At 38.0% G+C, this 25,833-nt stretch overlaps 2 protein-coding genes across 3 annotated transcripts; both read left to right on the plus strand.

Moving 5' to 3' along the window:
• Window positions 1-4,126: 4,126 nt before the first annotated feature.
• Window positions 4,127-7,554, plus strand: LOC310908533 (secreted frizzled-related protein 2-like; the record flags this gene model as incomplete). The annotated part of the gene is made up of 4 exons (XM_083859666.1): window positions 4,127-4,413; window positions 4,978-5,147; window positions 6,057-6,149; window positions 7,244-7,554. 4 exons carry the CDS (start codon window positions 4,127-4,129, stop codon window positions 7,552-7,554), a joined length of 861 nt encoding a protein of 286 aa, XP_083715792.1.
• Window positions 7,555-9,022: 1,468 nt separating this feature from the next.
• HDAC10 (histone deacetylase 10) lies at window positions 9,023-25,229 on the plus strand. Of its 2 annotated transcripts, XM_083858806.1 has the most exons (21): window positions 9,023-9,213; window positions 9,543-9,615; window positions 10,457-10,591; window positions 10,907-11,003; window positions 11,657-11,754; window positions 11,831-11,935; window positions 12,134-12,202; window positions 12,864-12,990; window positions 13,462-13,527; window positions 13,884-13,943; window positions 14,321-14,410; window positions 15,637-15,743; window positions 17,339-17,406; window positions 17,889-18,159; window positions 18,789-18,879; window positions 20,239-20,324; window positions 20,786-20,839; window positions 21,464-21,548; window positions 21,990-22,175; window positions 23,927-24,086; window positions 24,754-25,229. In XM_083858806.1, the coding sequence occupies exons 2-21, from the start codon at window positions 9,551-9,553 to the stop codon at window positions 24,777-24,779; spliced, it is 2,046 nt and encodes a 681-aa protein (XP_083714932.1). In that variant the 5' UTR covers window positions 9,023-9,213; window positions 9,543-9,550; the 3' UTR covers window positions 24,780-25,229. The 2 variants fall into 2 exon arrangements, with proteins under 2 accessions (XP_083714932.1, XP_083714933.1); XM_083858807.1 differs by lacking the exons at window positions 9,023-9,213; window positions 9,543-9,615 and having other exon boundaries at window positions 10,478-10,591; window positions 10,907-11,007.
• The last annotated feature ends 604 nt before the right edge of the window (window positions 25,230-25,833 follow it).

Here is a 25,833-nt window from a genome sequence, read left to right on the forward strand (position 1 = left end):
TTAAAAATTGAACCAATGCTAAAACCATTGTGACAAATAAATTAATGAGGTCTTTTCAAAGGCATTCAAAGGCATCCATGACTCTATCTCTGCTGTTTTACAAATACCATATGTGGCCTAATTATTTTTTTAATAAAGCAAAGGAAATGTTATGAAGTAAATCCTGCACTGCAGATGTTAGTCCAGCAAAGCTTTAAGCTTTCATCAGAGCAAGGACCACCTCTCCCCTGCCTTCCTGCATGGTTACAAGCTTTGATCTTTGTCTGGGAGCCTTGCATCTCTACAATTAACTCCAGTTAAAAATTACTCCAGCCAAATATTGCAACAAATGTTTAGATTAAAACGAAAAATCCCTACATCTGCAAATTTGCTCTCAACCCCCTGCTTTCTTTGAAGAAAATTTCAATCCTGTTTCTTACTGGGCTCTGATGGGTGGCTCCTGGTTAATCTCTGTCTGTCTCCCTGGTAACAGTCAAAGGAGAGGACACAGAGGTGGGCAGGGACCAGCCTCCAGCCACTGTTCCTCTTATCACGGTCCATCAGCAGGTGTCCCTTGCTCATATCCAGGAACAATAAATACAGCCTGTGGCTAAGGGAACCACCACACAGCTTTCTTCAGAAGTCTCAAAGAGCAGTAGCTGGACTCCAGATTTTGAGATCTCTAACTGTATGCAGGCACTGCAATTGCCATGATAGCTTTTTAAACTAATCTCTTTTTTTTTCACTTTAGCCAGTCTTTGTTCAAGCACCCTCTACAGACATATATCACTACAAACAGGAATACTGAGCTGCCAGGTTTTGTGCAATCTGAATGTTTAGCTAGTGTAGCAACAGTAAAACAGTTTACTGTGTTCACAAAATCAATCTGTGTGTATATTTGCTTGATGTTTTTTGCCCAGAATGAAATGAGCAGCTGAGTGTCTGCAAAAAAAAAAAGGAGAATCTATGGCACAGCAACAGGGTTGCCCACAGGTTATGCTTCTGCCAACATCTGCTGACCTGTAGCAGTCTCCAACCAATGGCAATCTATTCTGCATGCTCACTTTTAATAACTGTTCTGCAAGACTCCTGCTAAAAATTTAAAATTATAAAGGCTTGCTGTCAAACCGAGTTCAAAGGTAACATCTGCTCATGAAGAACATCAAAATAATTGAGCCTGAACAGAAGCACTGTCCCTTACTTAAAAGTGATCTGGGAGTGTAGTGAAAAGCATGTGAAATTGGTAAATTCCTTAATAAATTATGACACTGAAAATAGCACAGGATAAGGAATTTGACGCACTTGAACAAAGTCACTTCCAGAAAAGAATCAGAAGCTCCCATAAATTATTCTCTTTCCTGAGAGAAGATGGCTGTCAAAAATTACTGAATTAAGGATAATGATCTTGCTTCAGAACCACCCTTTGGACCCAGTACAGTCATGAGTGTCCAGCAAAGGCATTTAGGCATATTTTTCTCTTGAAACTGGGGACAATTTTTGAGTCTACTAAAAGTCAGCTTTCCAAAAGCAAAGCATCAAAAGATAGTTGGATGCCTCTAAGAGGCTAAAAGAGACTTAAAAGCACAGCTCCATAGTGGCTCATAAATGACCTACTCCCTGGGAAGCCTGGCAGGAAACTGACTCAGAGATACACAATTATTTATTTCTAAGACAGTTCCTATGGAGACTGAGTTTGCCAGGATAGGTATTAGCTCTTATTAGATGCTCTTTGTCTCACACTTTCTCCTTGTGCTTGCTTCTGTTCTGTCCATCAGTCATGATCCAGGGACCTCTCAGATCAGCCCCACTGGCTCACAAGGCAGCACACAAGGTTTTGGGTACAGCCAGAGCTCAGCCCAGCACAGGCCTGGCATGGGCTGGTTTTAGGCAGCAGGAAGGCGACAGCACCCCTCCTCCTGCAGAGCAGCACCAAGAGCACAGCTGAAGACTCAGAAACCCCTCATCAGCTGGAGTAACAACACTGAGTCAGATTTTAAGTTGAATCAGGTTTTCTTGTAGGTTGTGAGACAGACACTGAGAACAACACAGAGAAAACCATATAAATAGTTGAGAGACCAAATACTATTTCTTATTCTATGTTTTATACTATTTAGAAATCTGCATGTAATAGCATACTCCACATGCAAGAGAAAGGTTTCTTTCACCAGAGATCTGGCCACCTACTTTCAGATAGCAATCAGATGAGAGAAGTATTACAGAAGAATATCACTGGAGACAGGAATTTGATTCATTTTATAAAATTACAAGACGAAGGGCTGTGCAGTTGGCTTGGCCTGGACCTCCCTCTCCTTGGGTTAAGCAGCTCCAGGAAATCATTTCACTGCAAAATGGTAGCAAGAGCAGTTGTGTGAAAGTGTGGCCTGCAGACATGAGAAGAAATGAGACTTTCCAACCTGATGGGATTTAGCAAGGATGGGACTTTTACTGAAGGCTCTAACTTCTTAAGAAATACATGGAGCACCTGCCAAAGGGAAGCTATCATCAGGCCTATGTCAGCAAGGTGAGGTATTCAGTTCCTCTGCTTTGAGGTGAGGTAATGGATACAGAGAAACCACATTTGCTGGGAAAAACACCATTCTGACAACAAAGCATGAGAAGAAAAACTGACAGTTGCTTTAAATACATTTTTAATTCCTGGGACCTTGCATGCTGTCATTTTTTTCCTACTTTTTTGAACAGATACTGTAAGTTTACTAGTAGCTTAGAGTAAAGAAGGCAGCTAAGGAGGAATCAGTAGTGGGTTGTCTTTGGTTTCAAAGATGCTAAGATTAGTAACCTCACCTACAAATATAAACCTGTATATTATATGTGATGCATTTTCTAAGTGTGCTACATCTCACATAAACACAAAAAGCTATAGTTTCTGAAAAAAATGTATTTTAATCAAGCATCAGTAATACTAGATGATACACTATTATGAATGTACTTATTTTAGCCTAATATCCAAGAGAGATATTTTACAGTAGATCCAACTACAAATTACTAATAGCTAAAGATTTCTGCTAATTAATCATGTAACCAGATGTGGAAATAGACACCTATAACTAATTGGAAAAAATATTTTCATCAAATAAAATAATCTCCACAAAATGCTTTGTTTAGATCTTCAGCTTTTAAAACTCATAATCTGACTTTTCTATTCATAATAGGTAAATATGGATTACTTAGATCCTCTTTCATCTTAATTGGTTCCTAACTTCTCTATAGCAAAGAGCTCTACTAACAATGATAATGCCTTTTTTTTTTTTGTGCTATGAACAGAAAACGTGCACATCTGGCATCATTTGCTTTCATACATTTTAACATAATTATAATTTATTAATAAATAGTTGAAATTTGCATTATTATAATTATTATAATATCTGCATTATTTGAGGATTTTTAAATGTAGGCAGCTTCATTCAAAACAATAAAAATGTGTAACTTTTTTTTTCCTGAGTAAATACTGATAGTCACAACAGTGCTACAAATTCAACTCTGTATTTTCAGGTGTCAATTAAATAGAAGTTGGGGCCTTTAGCACATCACACAATAGGAATCCAAATTTCTAGTCAAAATACTTGGTTAATAGCAGATGTTTTATAGTGCTTGACAAAAGAAAGTGCCTCTTCTACATTGTAAAACAGTGGAAGAGACATGGGCCATTAGCACAAGCAAAATATTTTCACTTGATAAGTCAATCTGGGCTGTTTTTTTCTGTCATGTCAGCAGTGTCTGAAAACAAAGGAGACACAGAAGCCCCAGGAGACAGCATGTCTGCCCAACCCCGTTTCTGGGGGATCTCTTAATTTGTTTTTGAAAGAACATAGTGAACCTTCCAGGTGTCAAAATTTAATATGCTACATAGCAAGCTGCAGCCACTGACACCATGGGACATGCAAAAGGCCATTCCAGATCAGCGTCTTTGGGGAACATACATCTATACTTTTTCTCCACCTCCCTGGCTGTCACAACAATCCCTTGATTAGGCAATAAGATCTGGTCTTGTCTCAAGTGATTTGATAAGCACTTGATAACCAACAGTTCATTAAGCTCTTGGGATATATAAGCCACAAGGTTTTCAGCATGCCTCTGCACTTGAGTGGTTTGACAGCTCCCTGTTCAGCAGCCCAGGAGCCACTGGAAGATGTTATTGGCTGCAAAAATACTTGTTTTTGCTGTGAATGGTTTCCTAAAAGTGGCAACAGCCTTGGACATTGGATTATCCACAAAATGCGTAGTGATACCCAAGGAGATGGGCATGTGCCAAAAGATTGGATACTCTGAAATGAGACTTCCCAACCTGATGGGACACACAAGCATGGCAGAAGTTATCCAAAAATCCACCACCTGGCAGCACCTTGCACACACAGACTGTCACCCTCACGTGAGGACATTCCTGTGCTCCCTGTTTGCACCCATCTGTTTAGATACGTAAGTATCACAGCACTGTACAAAACTCCAGCCTTTTTTGTCACAACGGGAATGAAATCAAATGCATGTTTATCATAATCTAAAGGTGATCTCCACTTTTTCTGAAGTAATTGTTAGCTTTTTTGTATTCATCAGAAAAAAAGATACTGAAAACTTGTTTTGCTTCAACTTTAGTTTGCCTTGGGAACATGAACGGTGTTGTTAAAGGATATAATGTTTTATTTTGTTACAGTTGAACTTTATAATCTTTTATTTTTTTACAGCTGCACTCTATTCTTATTCATTTAGAGTTGAAGCACCTACAGTGAATAGAATCAGGCTCATACTGAAGCTTTCCTCAGGTTGTCATAAATGCATTTTTTAAACTATAACTAAATATTGTAAGCTCAGTCCATACACAAACCGCTTGCATAATTTGCATAGCTGCTGCTTCTGGAATTATATTATTATCGAAGGATGTTAAATGTCAGCACAGATTATGTACTTTGCACAGGAATCACTGGTGTAACAGTTTCTGTTATCACTGAGCTAACTGACTCAGCCTGGTATTTCTTCCAACAACAGGTTCATCCATCCTTGCAGGAGTATGTGTGTTGCTGTCCGTGACAGCTGCGCCCCCGTGCTCCTCTGCCATGGCCACTCCTGGCCTGCCAGCCTGGACTGTGACCGATTCCCTGGAGATGAGGACACGTGCCTGGCACCTCTCACTAAGGACTATAAATACTTGCATAAAGGTAGCTCGGAGATGGCAGAGGGGAGGGTGGCCATATCCCGTGTTCCTGGGGATCAAGGAGATACAAGGGACACTGTTCCCAGACCTTCTGTGATTTTGTAAATGCAGCCAAGTCTACCTTTAGTGCTTCACGTGTTCCTGCAGATGGGTGGCAGAGGGCCCGTGCTGGCAGTGCAGGCTGCAGCAGACCTCCATGCTGTAAGTCAGCAGTGCAGCAGGCTGTGCTGTGGTAGTGGAGGAAGGTAATTATCACCCTACACAGCTGTGGGTAGTGTTACACACACAGCAGCACACCATGCTTGAATTGCTTTGAGGTCTCTTTATAAGCTTATCAATGGCCTTTATCACAGATGCTTGTATACAACAAGTTGGTTAGGATCAGCTAAGGATAAGATCAGCTTAGGAAAATTGAGATGATTTTATCTAATTTTCCTTAAAGAAACCTGAGCTATCTTGGCATTAATGTTCAAACCTTCTAATGCATTTATACTTACTAACTCTATGGAAAGAATAAGATTAAGCTGCTGCTAGTGCACCCAAATACATATATATTCACAGGCTCAGTGCAGCTGAACCCAGAGTGACTGGCAGAATCAGCCACCTAACCCCTTACCACCCACTGCAGTTGTGCTAGAAATTATACTGTATTTGTTATTTTATTTGCTGCTGAAAATTGATCTTGTCAGTCTGAACAAGGGTTGAATGTGCTTGGAAAATGAAACTCCTTTTCATCTCTAGCCTTATTTTCAGAGAAGTGTGTTGACCTTTTACTTATTATCACTGGCCTTGTATTTGATGTGTATTTTGTCTGCTATCCCTTTGGTTAAACAGTGAGTCTCTGCTTTGACAGCAGAAAATTAAAACAAATTATTCTAAAAGATAACAATGAGACTTTGTAACTTCTTATCAGTTGTACCAAAGCCTACCTGCCAGACCTGCCCAGCAGTGGAGGAATTCTTTACACACAAAAGAGTTCTTGAAGTTTTCTGTGATAGTAACTTTGGTAAGTCCTTGCTAATGTATCTGGTGTTAAAGAGACTAACAAGTCCTTGCTAATGTACCTGGTATTAAAGAGACTCTTCTTCTAAATGCTTTAAAACTAGGATTACAATTAGTGACAGTTTCTGCAGGGATTTCAAAGGATTAATAGTTTGGCTGCTAAATTAGCTTTAGGTTGGTTTTCAGAATAGGTTCTTTCTAATCTAAATATAAGGAGGATTTACTGCGCATGAAAGATTTATTAATGATCTGGTTTCCAACCAAATAGCTTTTCTGGTCTAGTTGGCTACAACATGCTTTATGGAAAATATTTCTGTCAAAAGCAGCCAAATAAGCAAGTTTGCCTTTTAATAGCATTTAAATTGAAAGTAAAGCTTTGATGTTTTACCAGTATATGCTGTATCTTTGCTACTTCTGTGAATGAGTTTTTTGTGATACCTAACTTACTGAGAAGGAGACTCAGAAAATCATATCAGTAAAAGGAATTCTTACCTCCTGTTGCCTTGTTGGGGTGATGAGTGGAGTTTGCCTTGGAGAGTTCCTGGAAAGCCCTTTGATGGCAGTGCAAAGATTTTCAGCGACTTTGGCTAGCATTAGATCATGAAATACAGACAAATGTCATGTTAAAATTGTTGATGGAGTCAAGTGGGGTAGGTAGATGCCTATAATGAAAAGGGAATATCTAAAAGGGTGGTATCAAATGCTACTTTTGCCTAGAGATCCCACACATTGACAAAGTGAGTTTCAGGAAAATTGCTTGGGCAATTGCTGGGCAGTTTTGTGATACAAGAACAAGACCAACAGTTTACAATATGTAATTACCGAAACTCTGACATAACAGTGTGATGGTAAAAATAAATTACTTACACTTGTGAAAATATTTTTTCCAAGTCACCTAATTCAATGGGAAAAAAACCTTTACTACATAAAATTTATTTTTCAAAAATTTTTTAAGCTTTTGCTGGAAAAGGCCTCACTATACTCTGTCAGCATAAATTATGGTAATATTTGTAAGGACTTATGCTGTTTTCACTGGTACTGTTTATTGCTGCATTTGAGAAATGGTCTGACTTGCATTTCCTTTTCCTTTTTCCTTAGCAGTGAAAGTAAAGCTGTCCAAGAAGAGAACAGCATTTGAGGACCAAGAGTATAACATCGAATGCCAGGTGGAATTCATTACCCAGGGCTCACTCTTGCCCTACGAAACTCAGAGTATGATACAACAGTGGCTGCTAATTAATGAAAAATGTATAGAGAAGATGACACCAACCCACCGTCCCACGGTGTATCTCCTTGTGGGGAATATTGAAGAGGGCATCATTTTAGTAAAACAGGTTTATCGCTGGCAGAGGAAGGACTCCCAGCTGGCTTTGGCCACTCAGAAGTGGAGATACCATAAATGCTTGTAAATATTTATCCTATTATTTGTAAAAAGATGATTATACGTCTCATGTCAAACCTATCTTGTAAATAGGAATGTATTATAAGTTGAATATAAAGCTTTAATTTCCTTTTAAATTGTATTGTAAGTTGAACTCAAACCCCAGTGTTATCAGGCTTCCCTTTTGGTAGTGTTACAGCTACTCTCATCCTGTTTGAACTTGGACAGCTATGAATAAATGTTTCTTTGAGTTATGATTTTTAAAAAAGTCATATGTGCAAAAACCAGCATAAACCAGCTTCAAATCCAACTGACTACTTTTAATGTATTTATCTACACCACCCACTCTCTGCAGTTACCCAAACTTTCCCTTGCCTAATGTTTCATGAATCCGCCTCATTTTCTCCCGTTGGAGTATTTTGAAAGGAGGCAGCCCTCTGCTGGTCGCTTTGGACGGAATCAGAGTGGAATAAAGAGAGGAATAAAGAGAGGAATAAGTAACTAAACACGGTATGGTTTGCCCCAGTTGCAAGAAGATTTGGTTACTGGGTGTCATAAATCAGATTCCTGCGACTGAAAAGTCTCTTTTCATTTTCAGACACATTACAAAAGTTAATTTATAAAATTAAGCCGTTCTCCAAATGGTCTGCAGGGAACTAATGGAGTCAAAATATATTAAAAAAAATACAGTAAGCACATGATTAGCATACTCATGGTCAGTGAATACACTGACATTAAAGACTACATGACGATGGACAGAACTTGACTTTTATAAATGCGTATAATAAACGCAGTAACAGGTGGCAATACATAAATTAGAAGCTATTTCAATAATAGTGTCTCTTATATTTTCTGGAAACAAATACGTGGAAAATTAATGGGCAGTAGATTTCTAAAATTCGTACCTGTAACGATCTGGGGTTTGGATACATCCCCCAGAAGTGCAGGTTTGTATCAGGTTATTGAATGTGATGACACTGTTCCATCACTTTCTACCGTGGGCTGGGAACCAGCAGCAGGGAGGGACAGCGCGGGCGGTGAGGAAGATGCTGCGCTCACACACAGCCCGGGGCTGCCCGGACGGGCAGAGAGGCACCAGCGCCGGGCCGCGCCACCGCGGGAATGGAGGGGTCACCCTTTAGTCCAGCTTCTTACTTTATTTTTCATTATGTCAGAGGACGCCGCGCAGCCCGGGGCTGTGGGTTGTGTCACTCTGAGCCCACGCCAGAACCCTTCCAGCGGCGGGACTCCCCGAACACGGGCGCCCCCCAGCGGCGGCGCAGAGCGCGGCGGGCGGAGCTCCCGGGGCGAGGGCGGCGCTGGGCGCACCCACAGCCGGGCCGGGACGCGCCGCCGCCGCGCTCCCCGCCCTCGGAAGGCTCGGCCGTGCGCGGAGGGGTCTGTGAGGGGCTGCCCAGGGGTGCCGGGGGCTGGCAGGGGCCGCAGGCGGCGCGGGAGGCGGGCGGTGGAGCTCCCGGGGTCAGGGTGCGCGGCCCCGCGGCCGGCAGCGCTCGCATCATCCGCTCTCTGCCCGTCGGCTTCTTTATCTCTCTTGTGCCTCGCTGGGGTGTTTGAAAGACCGATAAAGTTGTAAACCGAACAGATCCCCGTGACTGCGCTGCGCGTGGTGTATGGAGTCCCGTTGTTCCCGCTCGGCTCTGTAGCTCAGGCTCTCCCGCCCTGTCCGGCCCCGCCGCCGGTGAGTCCGTGTGCGATGGGGAACAGCGGCCTGTGCTCGCAGCCCCCGCTGCTCCTGCCCCGCGCCAGGAATGCCACCCCAGCCCTCCGCTCCCGGTCACCGGGAATCCCCCTGCCCGCACACGGTGTCGGGGGGCGCAGTTCTGTCACAATCCTGAGCCCTTAACGTTTTTATTTGATTTGGTTCTGTAAGTACAAAGTCTAAAGTACAAAACTGTCATGCAGGCAGGTGTGCTCTGTACTTCTAGTCTCACTATCTGGTGTAATGGTAACTGGTTTAAGTTAATTTCTGATGTCTTGGGGTTTTGTTCTGCTCAGGTGTAGCAATGGCTTCAGGAACAGCGCTGATTTATGATGAGGAGATGACCACTCACAAACTACTCTGGAGTGAGTAAGTCACTGCTGTTGTTTTTATTTATTGCTCTTTATTAGGACTCGTGAGAGTGGTACCAAATAAATGAATTTTTTTAATATAAATGTAATAGGAAGTATCTGGTGATACTTCCTGTCATTTCCAAGTAAACAGAAAGTCTTTCCTTTAGAAGGAAAAAAACCTTTTTATTCTCATTTTATATCTAGGTACTGTAACAATTATCTGAAACTGGGTTTGAGAAGCTGCAGGCATCCAGTCTGGGAGGCCTTAACAAGAGGTTCTAGGATGAGGCATCTGAGTAGCTCCCTAAATAATGTGTTTTAAGCTAATTAAATTGTTCATAAAGCTAAGGTATCATTGACCTTGGAAAAGTATAAAGATATACTCACTCAGCTGAAACAAGTCAATTGCATTCAGTTAGAAATTGGTATATTACTTAAATTTGCATAAATTAGAGGAATTCCTTTGCAGTGCTCAGAGTAACAATCCATGATTGTCTTCTCTCCCAAACCTGCTTCTCTTCTGTTCTACTTCATTGTAACCTACAGTTTTAATTGCTTCATTCTGTAGTTAAGCATTGCAACTTTTCCTCTTATGTGAGAGAGGAAACGAAAAATTGTGTTGTTTGTTTGGGGTTTTTTTAGATTTGTTTTTGTTTACATATTTTAGAATCAATTTCTGACTCAGCTCCAAAACAGAAATTCCTTAAGGATTTTTTTTTTCATTTTTACTCATGTATTTCTCTTTTAGGGTAACGAATTTTCTTAAAATGGGGAGTTAAAAGCTAGGCTTTATTAATTGTATTAGTTACCTGTGCTGGTATAGTGTTATAGTAATATAATTCTTGCTTTTTTTTTAGTCCCATTTGTGATATTGAAGTGCCAGAAAGACTTTCATCCTCCTATGAGCAGCTTAGAAATTACCATCTTGTGGAAAGATGTGTCCATGTGCCTGCCAGAGAAGGAAGCGAGGAGGAGATCCTGTTGGTTCATAGGTCTGAAATTTAACTTTCATTCAGATTAGTTCAATGAAACAGTAGATCTCGTATCTCCAGGTTATATTTTGATCCATTTGAAAAGAGTGTTCCAAAATTCAATGGCTTCCATTAATTGCAATGGAAAATGTGTCACAATGTTGAGTATGGCATAGGTGCTGAATTATGAATCTGCTATTCCACTAAATCTACATTCTCACTCTGTGGGGTCTTAAGCAATGAATGCTAGTTTATACATAGGAATACAAGTAAACTTCTAAAAAATATTTATAGTTGCTTACTTAAGCGTTGTGTTAATCTCTCTTTCCCCTGCAGTTTAGAGCACTTGGAAGTGGCAAAAAGCACTCAGACAATGAATGAGGAGGAGCTGAAAAGGGTCTCTGAAAATTATGATGCTTTTTTCTTTCACCCGGTGTGTAAGTTAAACTGCTTCCTCTATTGGGAGTTACCACTATTTGTGTTATGGCACCTGAGTGGCATTTTTCTAAGAAGGGGAAGATTAAAAACACATTTTTTTGCTACTGATGCAGTCTCACATTAATTTATGATATTATCATTATCTCATTATCTGTTTCTAGTTTAGTATAATGCTGTAATTTAAATTCCTCAAGTGTCTTGTCATCTCTTTTGTAATTGTATCACACCAGTATAATGCACTACTCAAATTTTAGTTCTATTTTTGTCACTTAATGTCAGTGTAGACCCTTAGTGACCTGCAAATCACATTTTGGTAACAATTGCTCTTAAATGTTGCACCATGAAATGGAGATGAAGTCTTCTGTGTTACGTTTCTGTAGAGTTTCATTCCTTATTTTCAGAGATGCCATGTTATTCCACCGACTACATCCATCTCACATTTTTTAGCTGCTCCACAGAGAACATCCTCATAAAGATTACGGTGATCACTGGTAATAACCACAGGGGAAAGGAGCCTGTGTTATAAAGTTCTGTTTGAGCTACCTTTGTATAGTTTCAATGGGGTAGAATTATGTCAGGACAGTTTGCTGTTGGGATGCTAAAGCATGTCATGAGTGCCTTGTTGAAGTTGATGAGTTTTTCTCTCAGAGCACTTACCGCTGTGCCAGACTAGCAGTGGGAGCAACTTTGCAGCTGGTGGACGCTGTGATGTTGGGAAGAGTGCGCAATGGGATGGCCTTAGTCAGGTAAGAAAATACCTGAGGAAGTTTTCACTTGGCAAAATTTGTTTTGTTGTGAGTAACTTATAAAATTTTGGTTCAGACCTCCAGGTCACCACAGCCAGAGAAATGCAGCTAACGGGTTCTGTTTGTTCAACAACGTTGCTATTGCAGCAGAATATGCAAAACTGAAATATGGTCTGCGGAGGTAAGTGCATGGTTGACTCTAGAAAAGCTTCTCATATGTAAACAACAGTTTGACATTGTACTAGTTTAGGTTAACATCTAGAGCTTTCTGGGTGTCATGTTCCTTTTAGTTCAGATAAACATTTTTTCCTTTATACCTTCTGTAGATTAAGATGTTGTGGCTCTTCCTCTGAATGTTTTCTTTTACTGATCTGTATAGAATCCTAATTGTTGACTGGGATGTGCACCATGGGCAAGGAACTCAATATATATTTGAAGAAGATCCAAGGTTTGAAGGATTTTTTTCTTCTTTAATATCAGCTGTTTAAAGATTGCTTGTCTTTCTGGAGAAGATGATTTCTTAAACTTCTAAAATTAAAATCTTGCAAAACATTCAGCTTGCTATTTTAGTCTCTGTTTTTCATTTGTTATGAAATAGAAGGAAATATCTAAATCAAAATAAAATGTAAATCTGTTCTATTTTAAAGAATAACAAACAAAATAAGCAATATGGTTACCTTGGTTTGCCAGTACTCAGGTAGTACATCTATTCTCTGTTCATGAATCTCTCAATTAAAGTCTTCAAGTAGTAGTTGGATGAAATGCATGAGCTTTATATTTTTTTTGGAAAAGTGATATAAGTAGGTTCTAGAAACAAGTGTGCTGTTCTGAAAATTTCTTGTATTTGATCTGTATGGAGTGCATGCTTGCAAGACATTTTTAACATGTTAATTTTTAGGTTAATTTTGGCATAGGACTTACTGTACCAATTTTCACAGTCTAAATCCTTTGAGAGAACTAAGGGGAAAGGATGGGATAGTTTTATTTTCTTGCTTTCAGGCAATGCAGTTACCAGTTTCAGGACAGGATAGGATAGTCATCAGTTCAGGATAGAAAGTAATTTCCACAATCTTTTTGTCAAATTGGATTTTTATTTTTTTTATTTTCAGTGTTTTGTACTTTTCTTGGCATCGCTATGAACATCAGGAATTCTGGCCTTCACTCAAAGAATCTGATTATGATGCTGTGGGTCTGGGAAAAGGAAAAGGTTTTAACATAAATTTGCCTTGGAATAAGGTAAATATTGTTTACAGCACAACAAACCAAGTGCAATAGCTTTGTATCTCATCCTTCTTGTAACACTTTCTGAGTAAGTGCACAGCTTCACTTGCTTGGCAAATGTCTTACACAGTATATATCCTTCTGTCAGGGTAACGTCTGCTGGAAAAATATGGCTCAAAATGTGGTAACATTTGAAAAATAAAAAGGAGAGAAAAATTTACACACTCGTTTTTACGTGGATATCTTGCCTAGCCATCAAATCAAAAAGTGTTTCATGAGACAGTTACATCCGTCCTTGTTTAGCAGAGAACTGAAGCTCATTAAGATTAAAAATAGTGGATATTTATTCACTTTACTTAAATAAAGGGGTTTTTATGATAATTCATAAGATTCTCTCATCTTTAACTTTTTCTATCTTTCCCTAAAGTCTTAGAATTTTTGTCATTCGAACTGGAAAACATGACCAGTGCTTCTCATATTTTTCAGGTTGAGATGGGAAATTCAGATTATCTTGCTGCATTTTTCCATGTGTTGCTTCCGATGGCTTTTGAGGTAATTTTTTACTGCCAAAGAGTACTTCCTAAGTGTTTCTTAAACAAATACCATTGAATATTTTATAGAAATGCAGTAATTGCCAGTAGCACAGTTAATACATTTATTCTGCTGGTATGACGTTGCCCTGAACAACTGATTAGTATTTATGGAATTTGAGCTTTTAAATATTCAACATAATCATCTGCAGCTTCTCTAGCAGAAAATAGTGTAAAAGGGTAATGTATTCAAGGAGAATCCTTATGTGTGTTCATATTCTAATTGAAATAACAGCTGATCATGGTACAGTTGAAATCCTGTACAAAATTGAAAATAGGACATAAAGGTGTGCTACAGCTGTGTCTCTTTTATAACAGTTTGATCCTGAACTGGTTCTTGTCTCCTCTGGATACGATTCTGGAATTGGTGACCCTGAAGTAAGTAACTTGTGGTCTTCGCGTTGTCAGTCATGAATCTGTTAGGAAAATATTCCTGCTGTTTTAATGTCCTGTGATTGCTGAGTGAAATGCACTTTGATCAAGCTAAAAATAAATGCTTGAGTCCTTAGGCTGACCCAAGTTCATTAAACATTACAACAAGACATGTAAAGACAGATTATCCCATGTGTGTAATTACTGTGTTGATTTTTTTTTTCACCTTGCTTAAATGCAGTTGGTTCAGCATTCTGTTTGATATAATGAGAGACAAGTGTTCTGGTATTCCATCTTAGACTTGGGTACTTCAGATTGTTTGGGTTTCTTACCAGTGTTTCTGAATCAAGGTGTCATCTCTTAAAGTTTTTTCTTTGGTTTAGGGTCAGATGAATGCCACTCCTGAGGTTTTTGCCCACCTGACCCATTTCCTGATGCAGTTAGCTAATGGAAAGCTGTGTGTCATCTTAGAGGTAAAGACTTTTGAAATGTGCTCCTGGGGAAAGGTCTTTGTATTAGAGCCATTTAGGGCAAACTAGAACCTAGAAAGCAAAGTTTCTTAACAAAATAATTTCTTATTTTTATCTTTCTTTTGAGTACCAGGAATGCAAAAATGGTTAAGATTGACAGTGCTCTTATACTTTAGCGTTTCGAAACAAAGGAGCCATATGCTCATCATTAAAAAAAGCGTATCTTCCACAAATCTGTTCAGTTCTTGTGAACAGTGATTAGTCTACTGCTTTCAACAGTCCCAAACTCATTTAAATGTATTTAGTGAATAGGCTTTATTATCAATGTTTTATTAAGTGTATCTTACTCCAGGAGACTTTATAAGGCCTTTAACTTAAATATACTCTTACTTAGTAATGGAGCACTTAGAAAATTCCTTCTTTTTTATTTAATGACTGTATGCAGGCTCTTTCAGAGCTCTTTTTAATTCTTTTTTAAAACAATTAAAATGTTTTCTCCTTTTGAAATCTAGTCTTCAACTCTCTGTTTCTGCTGCATGTTAGAAAAATAGTGGCTTTTCAGGTAAATAAGTGTGTGGAAATATTGCTGCCAACAAGGTCCTCAAGAGTGAGCTGTAGATTATTGGTTCACTTTGACCTCTTGTTTTGCATGACCTTTCTTCCATCATCCTTCTCTCTAGAAGGTTATTACAGATATTTTTGTCTATTAGCTGAAGTGCAAATAAGCATTCACTCCTATCACGGATGGTGTAACTGCTCCATAGGTGATACATGGCTTCCTGCATGTCACCTAGCAGTCTTAAATCCATCTTGTTCTTCAAATTCTGCCAAACTATTAGGCAACCACATCTTAAAGGTGTCAGGCTGTGGGAGATTTCTCTGATACAGCTATTTTAGACGACATTTGCCTTCTACGGAATGTTCCACAAGGATTGTTGAAGATGGAAATGGAGAAGGCACATGTTTTTATGGCAAAGTAATGGCTGATTTCTGAAGTTACTTGAACTATGACAAAATGAGTTCAATCATGAGATGCCAGTGAAGTTCAGCAAGTGGCTACTAACTTACTGTTTTCATATGGAAAAATCATTAACTTCAGGTATACTTGCGTATCATCTTCTATTTCTGTAAATACAGATACATTTCAAAAGGATAGTTTATTTTCTATGTTAAAATTCAGAGAGATGTTAAAAGTACTTGTCCCTTAGTTGACACAAAATACTTTTTAGGGTGGATACCACTTGAAATCATTGGGTGAATCAGTGTGCATGACTGTAAAAACTTTGCTTGGAGATCCTGTACCTCAAATAACTGGAGAAATGGCACCATGTCTGAGGTAAGCATATTAAGAATTTTGAAACAACTAATGTGTTTTTTAAAGAGACTAAAGACATGCATGCTTTGAAAATTTTGCTGAAGTAAGGTTTTAATATGGTAGTTTATCATATATTATTTTCTACTTTGTATAACTTGCATTTTTAAATAGTCATCCAAGGTACATTTTCTATACTTTTGTTTCTGAAATTATTTCAAGTGTTGAGATCTTATAGCATAAAACTATAAGCCATTTAATCCTTAGGCCTTGTTAGAATTGATAGAATTCCATCTCACTCAAGGCTGAGATAATCCTGCTGTAATCAAGGTAATACCAGTTAACTACAGCCAGTATTTGGGAATGTATACAACGGCAAGGATTAGTGCTTCAGACCCCAGAGCCACTTCAGTCGCTGCAGTACAGCGATAGCTGGGGCAAACCTTTTTCTCATCAGTGAGAGTTGATGCTATGCAGAGCCTGTCTTGATGAATACTTGTGTTTCTGGAATTTGGAGCATTGAGGCCTGGCGTGCAAAAGCACTTGGCTATGTAGAGCTATACCAAGATAATGAAATTTCAAGTCTAACTTCTTTTTAAAGACACTAAGACTATGTTTGTACAGTGGTGGAATCTGACCTAGTAAAGCATTCTGAACCTTGGGCCTGAATCAGTCCCATATCTAAAGATTGTCATTCTCTCTACCTTGTCTGCACTCTCTCCTCCACATTTCCATGTTCTGTCCTCCAGCTCAGTAGATGTCCTGTGCTTTTTCTAGCAGAAATGCTCCTAGTGCACTTTGGTGACAGCATCTCCCAGTTGGCTGTGTTAGTTAAAACTCAGATCTTGGATCAGTCAGGGAAGCAGTGTGGATATACACAGACTGTGGGCTGAGTTGCATTTGATAAACTGATGGAACAAAACTGGTTATTTTACTTCTAGCACATCCCATAAGCTCTCTGTGTCTTCTTTTTCTTTTCTACCAGCTGTGGTATCTCAGATTGCTGTCATCCTATGTCATAGAGAGTTGATTACATACTTACCCAATGTATCAGTCCAGCTCCTGAACACCTTAAAAGTAATCTACAAGTACATGGAATTTCTCCTGGATTTAATATGACCTGAATTATGTTTGTATGATAGTGAATGCAATGGGAATGTTTGCCCATAGTGCTGCAAATGCTAGTGATGATAATAAAAAGGAGACTTCAACAAAGACTAGCAAGGGTATGTGATTTACTTAGTTCCTGAACAGATTGTCTTGCTTTTGAGTCTATCTAATTAAATCTTTACATTGTGTAGATGAAATCTCTTGGCAAGACATTGACAGACAGGAGAATTTTTTCCTGAACTCATACAGGTGTGCTTCCTCCAACAGCAGGGTTGGGATTTCACTCAGTGTGTAAACGTGTGTACATGCTGTATGTATTCTTCACTTTTCTTTCTTGACTCTCAAATCTTTTCAAGCAATGTGCCCGTTGACTCTCATTCTGTTTTGCATTCATGGAAGAGATCAAAGCTTGTTCATTTTCAGTTGGATTTTTTGGTTTTGCTTTTTTGTTATGATTCCTCTTATGATTTTCATTATTGCTGATACTGTTAATCTGGTTTATTTTTTAGTGCTGTTGAATCTATTCAAAATGTGAGAGCAGCACATAAACCCTACTGGAAATGGTTGGCTTATGAAGGTAGATTCTTTTCATTCAAGCAAATGTTATTGATAAATGGATTTATGCAGAAATTGAAAATTATTAAAATTAATACCAGTGGATTAAACTAATTGAACAAGCAGTTATTCCTTAAGTGACTGAAAAAGCAGTATGAGGTTTCATTCAAGGTCATGTCTTCAGCTGGTCTGAAAAGAACTTTCTGAAGCTGGCAAACACAATGGCAGAAAGTAGCACTTTTATATCTTTGTTTAGGATGCTGTTTTCTGTGTCAAAAATATGGACATAAGCTTTATTACAATGTATGACCTTTCACTAGACTAAAACAAATGTAGTAGCACTGAAAAAATAACATCTGTGTCAGGAAACTTTGTAGCTAGTGCATGAAGTAAATATGTATACTATGGATACACATGTATTCTATTTTGTGAATAAATATTTCCAAATATTAACACATGGCTTAGAAACTAATACCTTTTAAACCCCTCTTTCTTTTTCTCTAGATACATCATTTTTACAAAATTTGAGCACCAAATCACACTTACTAAAGAAGGCTAATTCAAATCCCTCCACAGAACATGAATCTAAGATAACTAACAACAACAACACTGACAAAGTGGAAAGGTTTTTGGAATTGCACATGAAAAATATTCTATTTCCAGTGCCTCCCATCAAAACAGCAACAACTAGCTCTGAAGGTTCAGAACATTTTCTCCCTGAACATGTTCAGCTGGTGAAGGAAATGGACAAAACTGAAATAAAAGCTCTTGTCAGGTTGGTTCTATTTATTTTATTTTTCACAGAGGATGAGAGGACTCTGTACAGACTGTCATCTAGCTCTGTCTGCCATGGTCATCTTTTTAGCCTTAGTCTACTGAGTTACAGCCAGAACTTCTTCCTTTATAAATAAAGACCTTCGTGTTGTATAGCACTCATAGCTTGAAATCCTTTAAAGAAATAATCAGAATACTTTTTCTCTATCATTCTTTCAACAGAGATAGGCTAGTTAATGCAAATATATTAATTTAGAAAGAGATTTTGCTAGGAAGCTGTCTTAAAGCTCTGTACTCACTTTTAGCTAGAAAAAATACCAAGCTGCTCTGATTTGAGAAACTCAACGTTTTGTCTTGTCTTCATCTAATTTTGACAGAACTCTGTTTCCTGAATATCATCAGCCATTTTTATTTTCCTTCCAGTGCAGAATGGAGACAAGTTTAGGGAGCTGAAGACTGTCAGGCACCAGTGTTGTCACCTTGTTGCTAGAGCAGGTTTCTGAGAATCAATGTGTAGCACCTATACAAAATGTACCCCATTAATACTAACCACAAAGGACTTTATCAGTGTCCTCTTCGAAGACAGTGTTGCCTCTAACCTAGTTTTTCTTCATATCATTTATTTTACAGTGGCTTTTATGCAGACCTTGTGAAAGAGGAGAAAGCTTTGCTCTCTCTTGGCAGTATGTTTGTGATCCTAGATAAAATACTTAAGAAGGAGGTAAATAATATATTGTTTTGGTCTTGGGGGTAGGGGTGGAGTTGGATTCCTCTGATTTTTTTGCTTCTACTATATTGTCCAGATACTAGTTATTATTTATCTCCCAAATCCACTAATCTCAGCTAGAATGTATTTAGCTATGAGAGTGAGCATGCAAGAGGAGAAATGACTATTTAGGGATAGCTATTAACCCCAATCCATCTTTCTAATCATCTTTGGGCAACTCATTGTTCAGAGTTTCTGTAGTGTAGGTAGTCATAGAATATGAGTCCCTAAGAACCTTGTCATTGCTCTCAGAGCCAGGAGGAGCCAGCCATTAAGTCTTTCATTTAAGGGGAGCAGAAGTTGCTGTATCAAGCACCAGTAAGCAACAGCAAGAAATCTGAAGAAATGTCAATACTTCTCCTGTCTCAATGTGCAAAGTTTACACAGTAAGTTTTGACTTACGTGTGCATGCACACACATACTCTTTAGTGGTGTTTTCAGCAGCTCTCCTGTGTGCTCAGATTCTGAACACAGTAATTCTAGTTCAGTATTTTGATTCTTGAAGGGTCAGGAAGGAAGAGAGGGCAGGCTTACAGGGTGCATCTTCATATTCATGTTTAAAAGCTTGAATAAGCATAGAAGAACTGAAAACAAGTTAAAAATATTACATCATAATAAGTCACTCTTCCTTTGAGCAAAAAGTTCTCTTAAAGGTACCAGGCCTGCAGGGAAGAGCAACTACCACAATGGCCTCTTTCTACTAAGACATCTTGCTCTTGGAAGCCACATACGAACAAATTTCTGACATTATAAACTGCACACAGCTCCAGGAGAGCCTGTAGATTTTAAAAATGGTTGCTGGTAGCCATTTAAAAATGGTTACTGGTAAAAAGAAGTAGAACTTTTAATGAGTTGCAGATGTAAGTTAACTTTTCGTGCTGACAAAGAAGAGGAATGAGGAGAGGAAATGGATCTTTTTGCTTAGCTTTTATGTAGAGTTCAAAGCACACATCACAAATGAAAACTGATGGGTTGGCTAAGTAATACACCAATTGTATTTCCCAGAAAAGAATAGCTTGCCTAGGTTAAAGGAAGAGTCAGAATATTCAGGAACAACCTCCTTTTCATAGGGTATATTTCTCTGCACAGTTTGCAGACTATCTAGAGACCCAGTAAACATGGCCTTCCCCTGGAAAAGCTATTTTTACAGTTGCCTTCTGGTATAGCACCATATTTTGGAAATAATAGTGTAGTTTAGGGCATAATAATCAAATAGGGACTTTCTGTAGAAAATTAATCAATACAGCTGTTACACTTACAAAATGACATAATCTTTTGCAGCATTGCTTCTGAATGTAAAAATGTCTTTTGTAGGTGTGTAATGGAATTGCAGCATCACCCACAACTGCTCTTTCTGCTGCTGTTGCTCTAAGACATTCTGTTCGTTTTGGATTTCAAAGGTGAATTAGCATGTTTTGCATTCAGAGCCCTTTGACAACATTTTAAAATCAAATACTGTGTGTGGCAAATATGGCAAATTGCCTGTGAAACAAATAGCATGCCCACACATTTTCCACATGTAATCCAGGTAATAGTGTATACATCGGCAACAGCCTTTTGCCTTTCCAAAGCAAAAAAATTTGTAAGGATGATGGCTGTGCTAGCCTACACTTTTAGTCAGCTTTCAATTGGCTTTGGCCTGGGGACAATTTCTTGATTTTTGTTTTTCCTCCCCAATATTTGCTGGAAGAAATGGGATTCCCTTGAGCTGTCCTAAATGTGTTTTATTTCTATTTTTAATGGACCAAATTCAATATATGTGCTTTTTAATGCTTCTAATCTACACACAGACTTTTATACAAATTGCACTAATTGAAAAAAAATTTACTTGTAAATGCATGTAAATTTTTGTTTCCTGCAGAGTGCTCTGTGTATTTGTTGGAGACATGCAGATGATACCAGACACAGAAGATGGGTGAGGTCTCCCTTTACATTAGGGGTACAGTCCCAAGGGCTTTCTAAATGTTTCTAGGTGTCTATATGGGTGATGAAATCTGCACTAAGGCATCAGTCATGAGCTGACATTTATTATAAAATTTTTTGTATTATTTATTATAATACAAAACATCCCCAAATACATCTTCAAAGATAAATTATTGTCTTTAAATGCTATTTCATGCATTTGGTGGTAGGTTTAAAGTATAATCATTTAGTATTAATTGCAATTTAGATTGTTATTGAAAATACAATATAATAAATATAATAAATAAGGTAATTATTAATTAAATAGGGCCTATCTCCCCTATGACTGCAGGAGGCACATATTGCTGATGCAGAGTTCCTCACTGAAAGTGTTCTTTACTTATTTTTTTCCACTTTTTCTTAAAAGTAATTTGCCAGTAGTCTTTAATCATCTTTTTAAAATTACCATAAAAAGGATTTCAGTTTTAATTGTTTACATTTTGTAATGTACTAATGCAAATACTTATTTGCTCCTGTATTATGAATTAGTATTTAAAGAATGAGGAAAGAAAATATCCCATTTTTATCCCATTAGGAAATAATTGGTTGAATACTCAAGTGAGATTTCTATTTACAGAAGAACGCTTATCATAAACATCTGTGAGAAAGAACAGTCTGGAAAGACCAGCTGCAAACACTGTATTTCTCTAAACTGGAAAGAGGTAAGATTCACTTTCTGGAAACAACATAGGAGAAAAATTTTAAAACCAGAAATAATAGAATATATTTAGAAATATATAAAATTACATTCAGAATTACACCCCTTTCTCCACTTTGGACCTTTGAAAATTTTTCCTTTTCTTGCCCTTGCCAGATTATTACTCCTTCATACAGCTTTAGAGTGTATTAGAATGCATAGGTTTGAGGAAACCTTTCATAGTTACTGCAGTTCATCTTCAGCAAGGCAGAGTTACACTGCAAAGACACTAAGGAAAAGATGAATAATCCTGCATGTTTAATATAAAAATTGCTGATAAAAGAGATCAGTATCTTGTTTCTTAGGACAATCAAAAGCTTTTTTAGAGTCACCTTTCTGTTTTGTTTTATATCTGGGAATTTGGGGCTTTATATTTGTGCTAACCAATCTGTTGTTGTTGTTAAAGGATGCTGAAGGAAATGATTTCTTTTCTGCTGTACTTGGATTCATTCTTCCTGTAGCATATAGTTATCAACCAAACTTAACAGTAATAGCTATTGGACCAAACAGGAGCCTTGGAATAAATGGGATTTCTCTGCTTGTTGCTTTACTACAAGGATTAGCTGAGTCACGAATTTTTGCAGTGATTGAGGTAAGAAGTGGTGCTAAGCCGTGGTACTTCAAAGTGTCTGGCAGAGACACTGGTATGAACTGCTTCAAGCCACTCAGTAGAAAATACTGGCTGTATTTATCCTGCCTTTGGTACCCCTGAGTTCACAGCTCAAACTGCCCAAGTTTCTTTCTGTCCTGAGAACAGGACAAGACACAGTTGCACACCGAGCTGTAGGCAGCCGTCACAGCCTGCACAATGGAGAAGCCAAGGCATGAACACAAACCCATGGTTACCTCTGTGGACCATAGATGTTTTGTCAGTTTGCCACAACTTCCATTTTTATCTGGGATCCGCAGCTCAGTCGTCTCCTGAAAAGAGGCACTTCCTGTCTGTTAAATCATTTGGCCTCTTTCCATCAAATGTCACTGAAAGCAGCCCCTTGTCCTGTTCATAACAGACCACTAAATCTCCTCTCCCCGGTGCCATAATTTGTTACACACGACTTCCAGCCTGCAGAACATAAATCAGAAGAGCACATGTCCTTCAAGTGAACTTAAGTGGGATAATACATAATTGAGGCCCAGAGTACCCCAGCTTTGTTTTTTTCAGGTAGAGAGCACAGGAAAGAAAAGAAAAAATATAGGGACTTTTCCTAGGCTGACTTTTTCCACATGCTACCACATTAAGGATGTCTAAATTTAGGAGCTGGAGGCTGTATCCAGAGCAGTGATAAGTGTCAATGAATGTATCTTCCATGAATTTGTCTAATCACATAAAGAATTCACGTTACACTCTTGGCCTCTCCTGTGGCTGTGAGTATCCTCACAGCATCCTCTGGTTGTGAGTAACATAGTTTCTCTGTGTGATCTAAGAAACAGTAACTTTTGATTACTTTAGTGCCTTCTAGTTCTTCAAGGAGAAAAAACAAAAAATTGTTCATGTATGCTTATTCTTATCTGTTCCCCTAGAAGTACCCAATTAAAGCCATGCTATTCATTAAGCTGCCAATTAAGTGGATTTTGACATAATTTATTCTGTAGTTTTCTCAAATGTTGTTTTAATTTACAATGCTAATACGTCAATTGTCTAAGCTAAAATAATTTGTACATTGATATGTAGCATCCATAAATAATGTATGTGCACACTACTAATTAGGAGTATGAAATTGAGAGAATTATTGATATTGTGAAGTGTAAACTCTGACAATAAAAGGATATTAGGCATAGATGTTAAAAAAAATGATTGATAGTTTTATATTGGTCCTCTACAGGTAGTTCCATAACAGAATGCTGATTTTCCAATGCATGTGCATGGCTTTTTAGAATACTTGAAAAAATGCTTATTAAAAACAAAATAGTGTTACAGTCTTCCAAAAAATAATCTTTATATAGCATCAACATTTCAAATACAGTTTCTGCAAGGAAATGATATTGATTTAGGCTGTTTTAAGTCCAAAAGAGTAAATTTCTTGAGTAAGCAAAATATAGTACTGTTTTCCACTCATAGAAAGTAAATGATGCATGATGTAAGCAAGCTCCATGCTCCCCTTAACCTGATAATATTTTCTGTCCTTAACCCAGCACGATTTCTTTTCAGTCTTAAAGGGAAAAGTGGGATTCTTTCTCAGTTTGGAAGAAACAAGTTTTACAACAGATAAAAATCAATTTGCATTTTTCAGAAAAACCTACTAATGTTAGCAATTTAATTACAAAAGTATATTTTAAAGTATTGCATGTATCACTGAAACAAAGAGAGTTTGGTTCACAGGGGTATTTTTTCTTCCTAATTAGGACACAGAGAAAAGTTTAATGCAAAGTGTAGCCAAAGCGTTAGTGGGTGCTTCCACACCTCCCTTTGGAATTTATGTGCCTCCTACCCAAGAAAAAGTGAATAAATTAAAAGCATTAAGAGACCAGTTTCAGCAGGAATGGAAAATGCTTCAGTGTTCAGGTAAGTTGTCTGATTTTATCTTTAACTCTTATATACTGTAAGTTTCTGAAAAGATGACCTGTAAATACAGCTGGGTCCTGTAAGTCAGTGGGACCAGGCTGATCTAATGTGAAACTCTAAATGCTTCTAATTCTGCCACTTGAGCCAGAAAGCACCAAATTTCATGACATAACTGTACCCTTGAGACTTAAGAATACTGTTACTCCAAAATTTTGGAATGAAATTACCAAAATATGTGCTTAAAGAATGGGTAACAAGATATGTCCTGGCTCTGATTGCTAATGTGTTTTCTGAATATAGTGCCAAACCAGGTGATATTTTTATATGTTTAACTTGTTCACAAATAACTCAATAATGATTAGTCATGCTGCAAGTACAGTCACAAAGGGCTGAAGATCAGGCACTGCATTTGTACAGGAATCAGTCCAGGCAAGTATGTATGTTTTCAAGCATACTTGTCTAGAAATGTTTCTTTGCTGAATGACTTCTGTTTTTCAACCAAAAAAAGCAATTATAAAGGTGGGCATCTCTAAAAGAAAATGCCATTCTCTGTTTCAGAAGAAATGCCCAATACCAGGGGTCTGGTTTCAATAAAAATAGTCTTGTGGGGTCAGGAATTGTGGTGAGCTTGATTAACAGCTGGTTTTCCTATTGCTGTTCTTTTCAGTGAAGGAGGGGATTGCAAGAAATTGATTTCACTTCAGAATCGTTTTATAAAGAAGAACAGGAAAATATGAAGACTTCGCTCTGCCCTCTTTCCAAGCATAAATTGTCTATATAACAAATAAGAACTCCAAATCTCCAGAGACTTAGTAGTAGCCTAAGGCCACATCACGTAAAGTCTCAAAATTAAACAAACGTCCCAAGGCAATAGCCAAAATATGCCTTGTTTTGTAGTATCGCAGGTATGATTTAGGGATCATTTTCAAGAGCACCTTTTTGTTATTGTGACTTCAGTAATTTGACCTTTTGATTTTAGATACTTCAAATTATGTTTATACTGGTGTTTTTACTGGGTTCAACTTTATATCATGTGGAATAAATAAATCTGCCTTTGCAGTTGTCTTTTGTAATTGTCCACAGTGCTTCCCTTCTTATTTGTTTTGGTTTTCAGATATTGCTGGAGGGGAAATGATATCCATCCTTGAACATTTTGAAATTAAAATCCCTTTCAAAAGAAAATAAAAGCTATATGAAAGGTTTTTCACCAAGAAGAGCTGAACATGAAGATGTTCTGTTTCAGTTTAGTTTCTTTAAACTGACTTTTGAAATCCAAAAGAGGTATTTAAACTGGAAACTGAACAATGGCCAAACTTTAGCTTCAGCATTTTTCCTAACCAGGAATTTATTTCCTAACAGGAATCTCCTCTCGCAGTCTCCCCTAAACGCCTCCTCCCCACCTTTCTTTTTTAACCCAGCGTTTTCAATGAAAAAGCATTTTCTGATAAAGAGCTCAGCTCTTTCCCGTTTCCCTGCTTTTGATTAATGGAATGTATGGTGTTTGAATCACATTAATATTGCATTTTAATACGTATTTTAGCCTTTATTAAAACATGAATTCAGAAGGGAAAGAGTGTAGTCTTGAAAAATTTGGTTGAGAAGACGTCACAAGGCTGCAGTTGCCTCCCGCAGCTCGGGGCCAGCGTGGTTCATTGCTTTTTTGTTATATATTTGTCAGCTGAGTGGCGACAACGTTTAGGGTGAGTAGCGCAGGAATGGTTTAAAATTCATGAATAGTCCAAATCGG

This window comes from Zosterops lateralis, assembly GCF_965231275.1.
Source record: "Zosterops lateralis genome assembly, chromosome: 4".
Taxonomy (NCBI): domain Eukaryota; kingdom Metazoa; phylum Chordata; class Aves; order Passeriformes; family Zosteropidae; genus Zosterops; species Zosterops lateralis.

Excerpts from the sequence above, each read along its gene's own strand:
- HDAC10 (XM_083858806.1), top strand. The coding sequence starts at position 9,551 with ATGGCTTCAGGAACAGCGCTGATTTATGATGAGGAGATGACCACTCAC. Across the intron at positions 15,744-17,338 it reads GAAATGGCACCATGTCTGAG|TGCTGTTGAATCTATTCAAA; the intron begins GTAAGCATATTA and ends TTTATTTTTTAG. Across the intron at positions 21,549-21,989 it reads TTTCTCTAAACTGGAAAGAG|GATGCTGAAGGAAATGATTT; the intron begins GTAAGATTCACT and ends TTGTTGTTAAAG.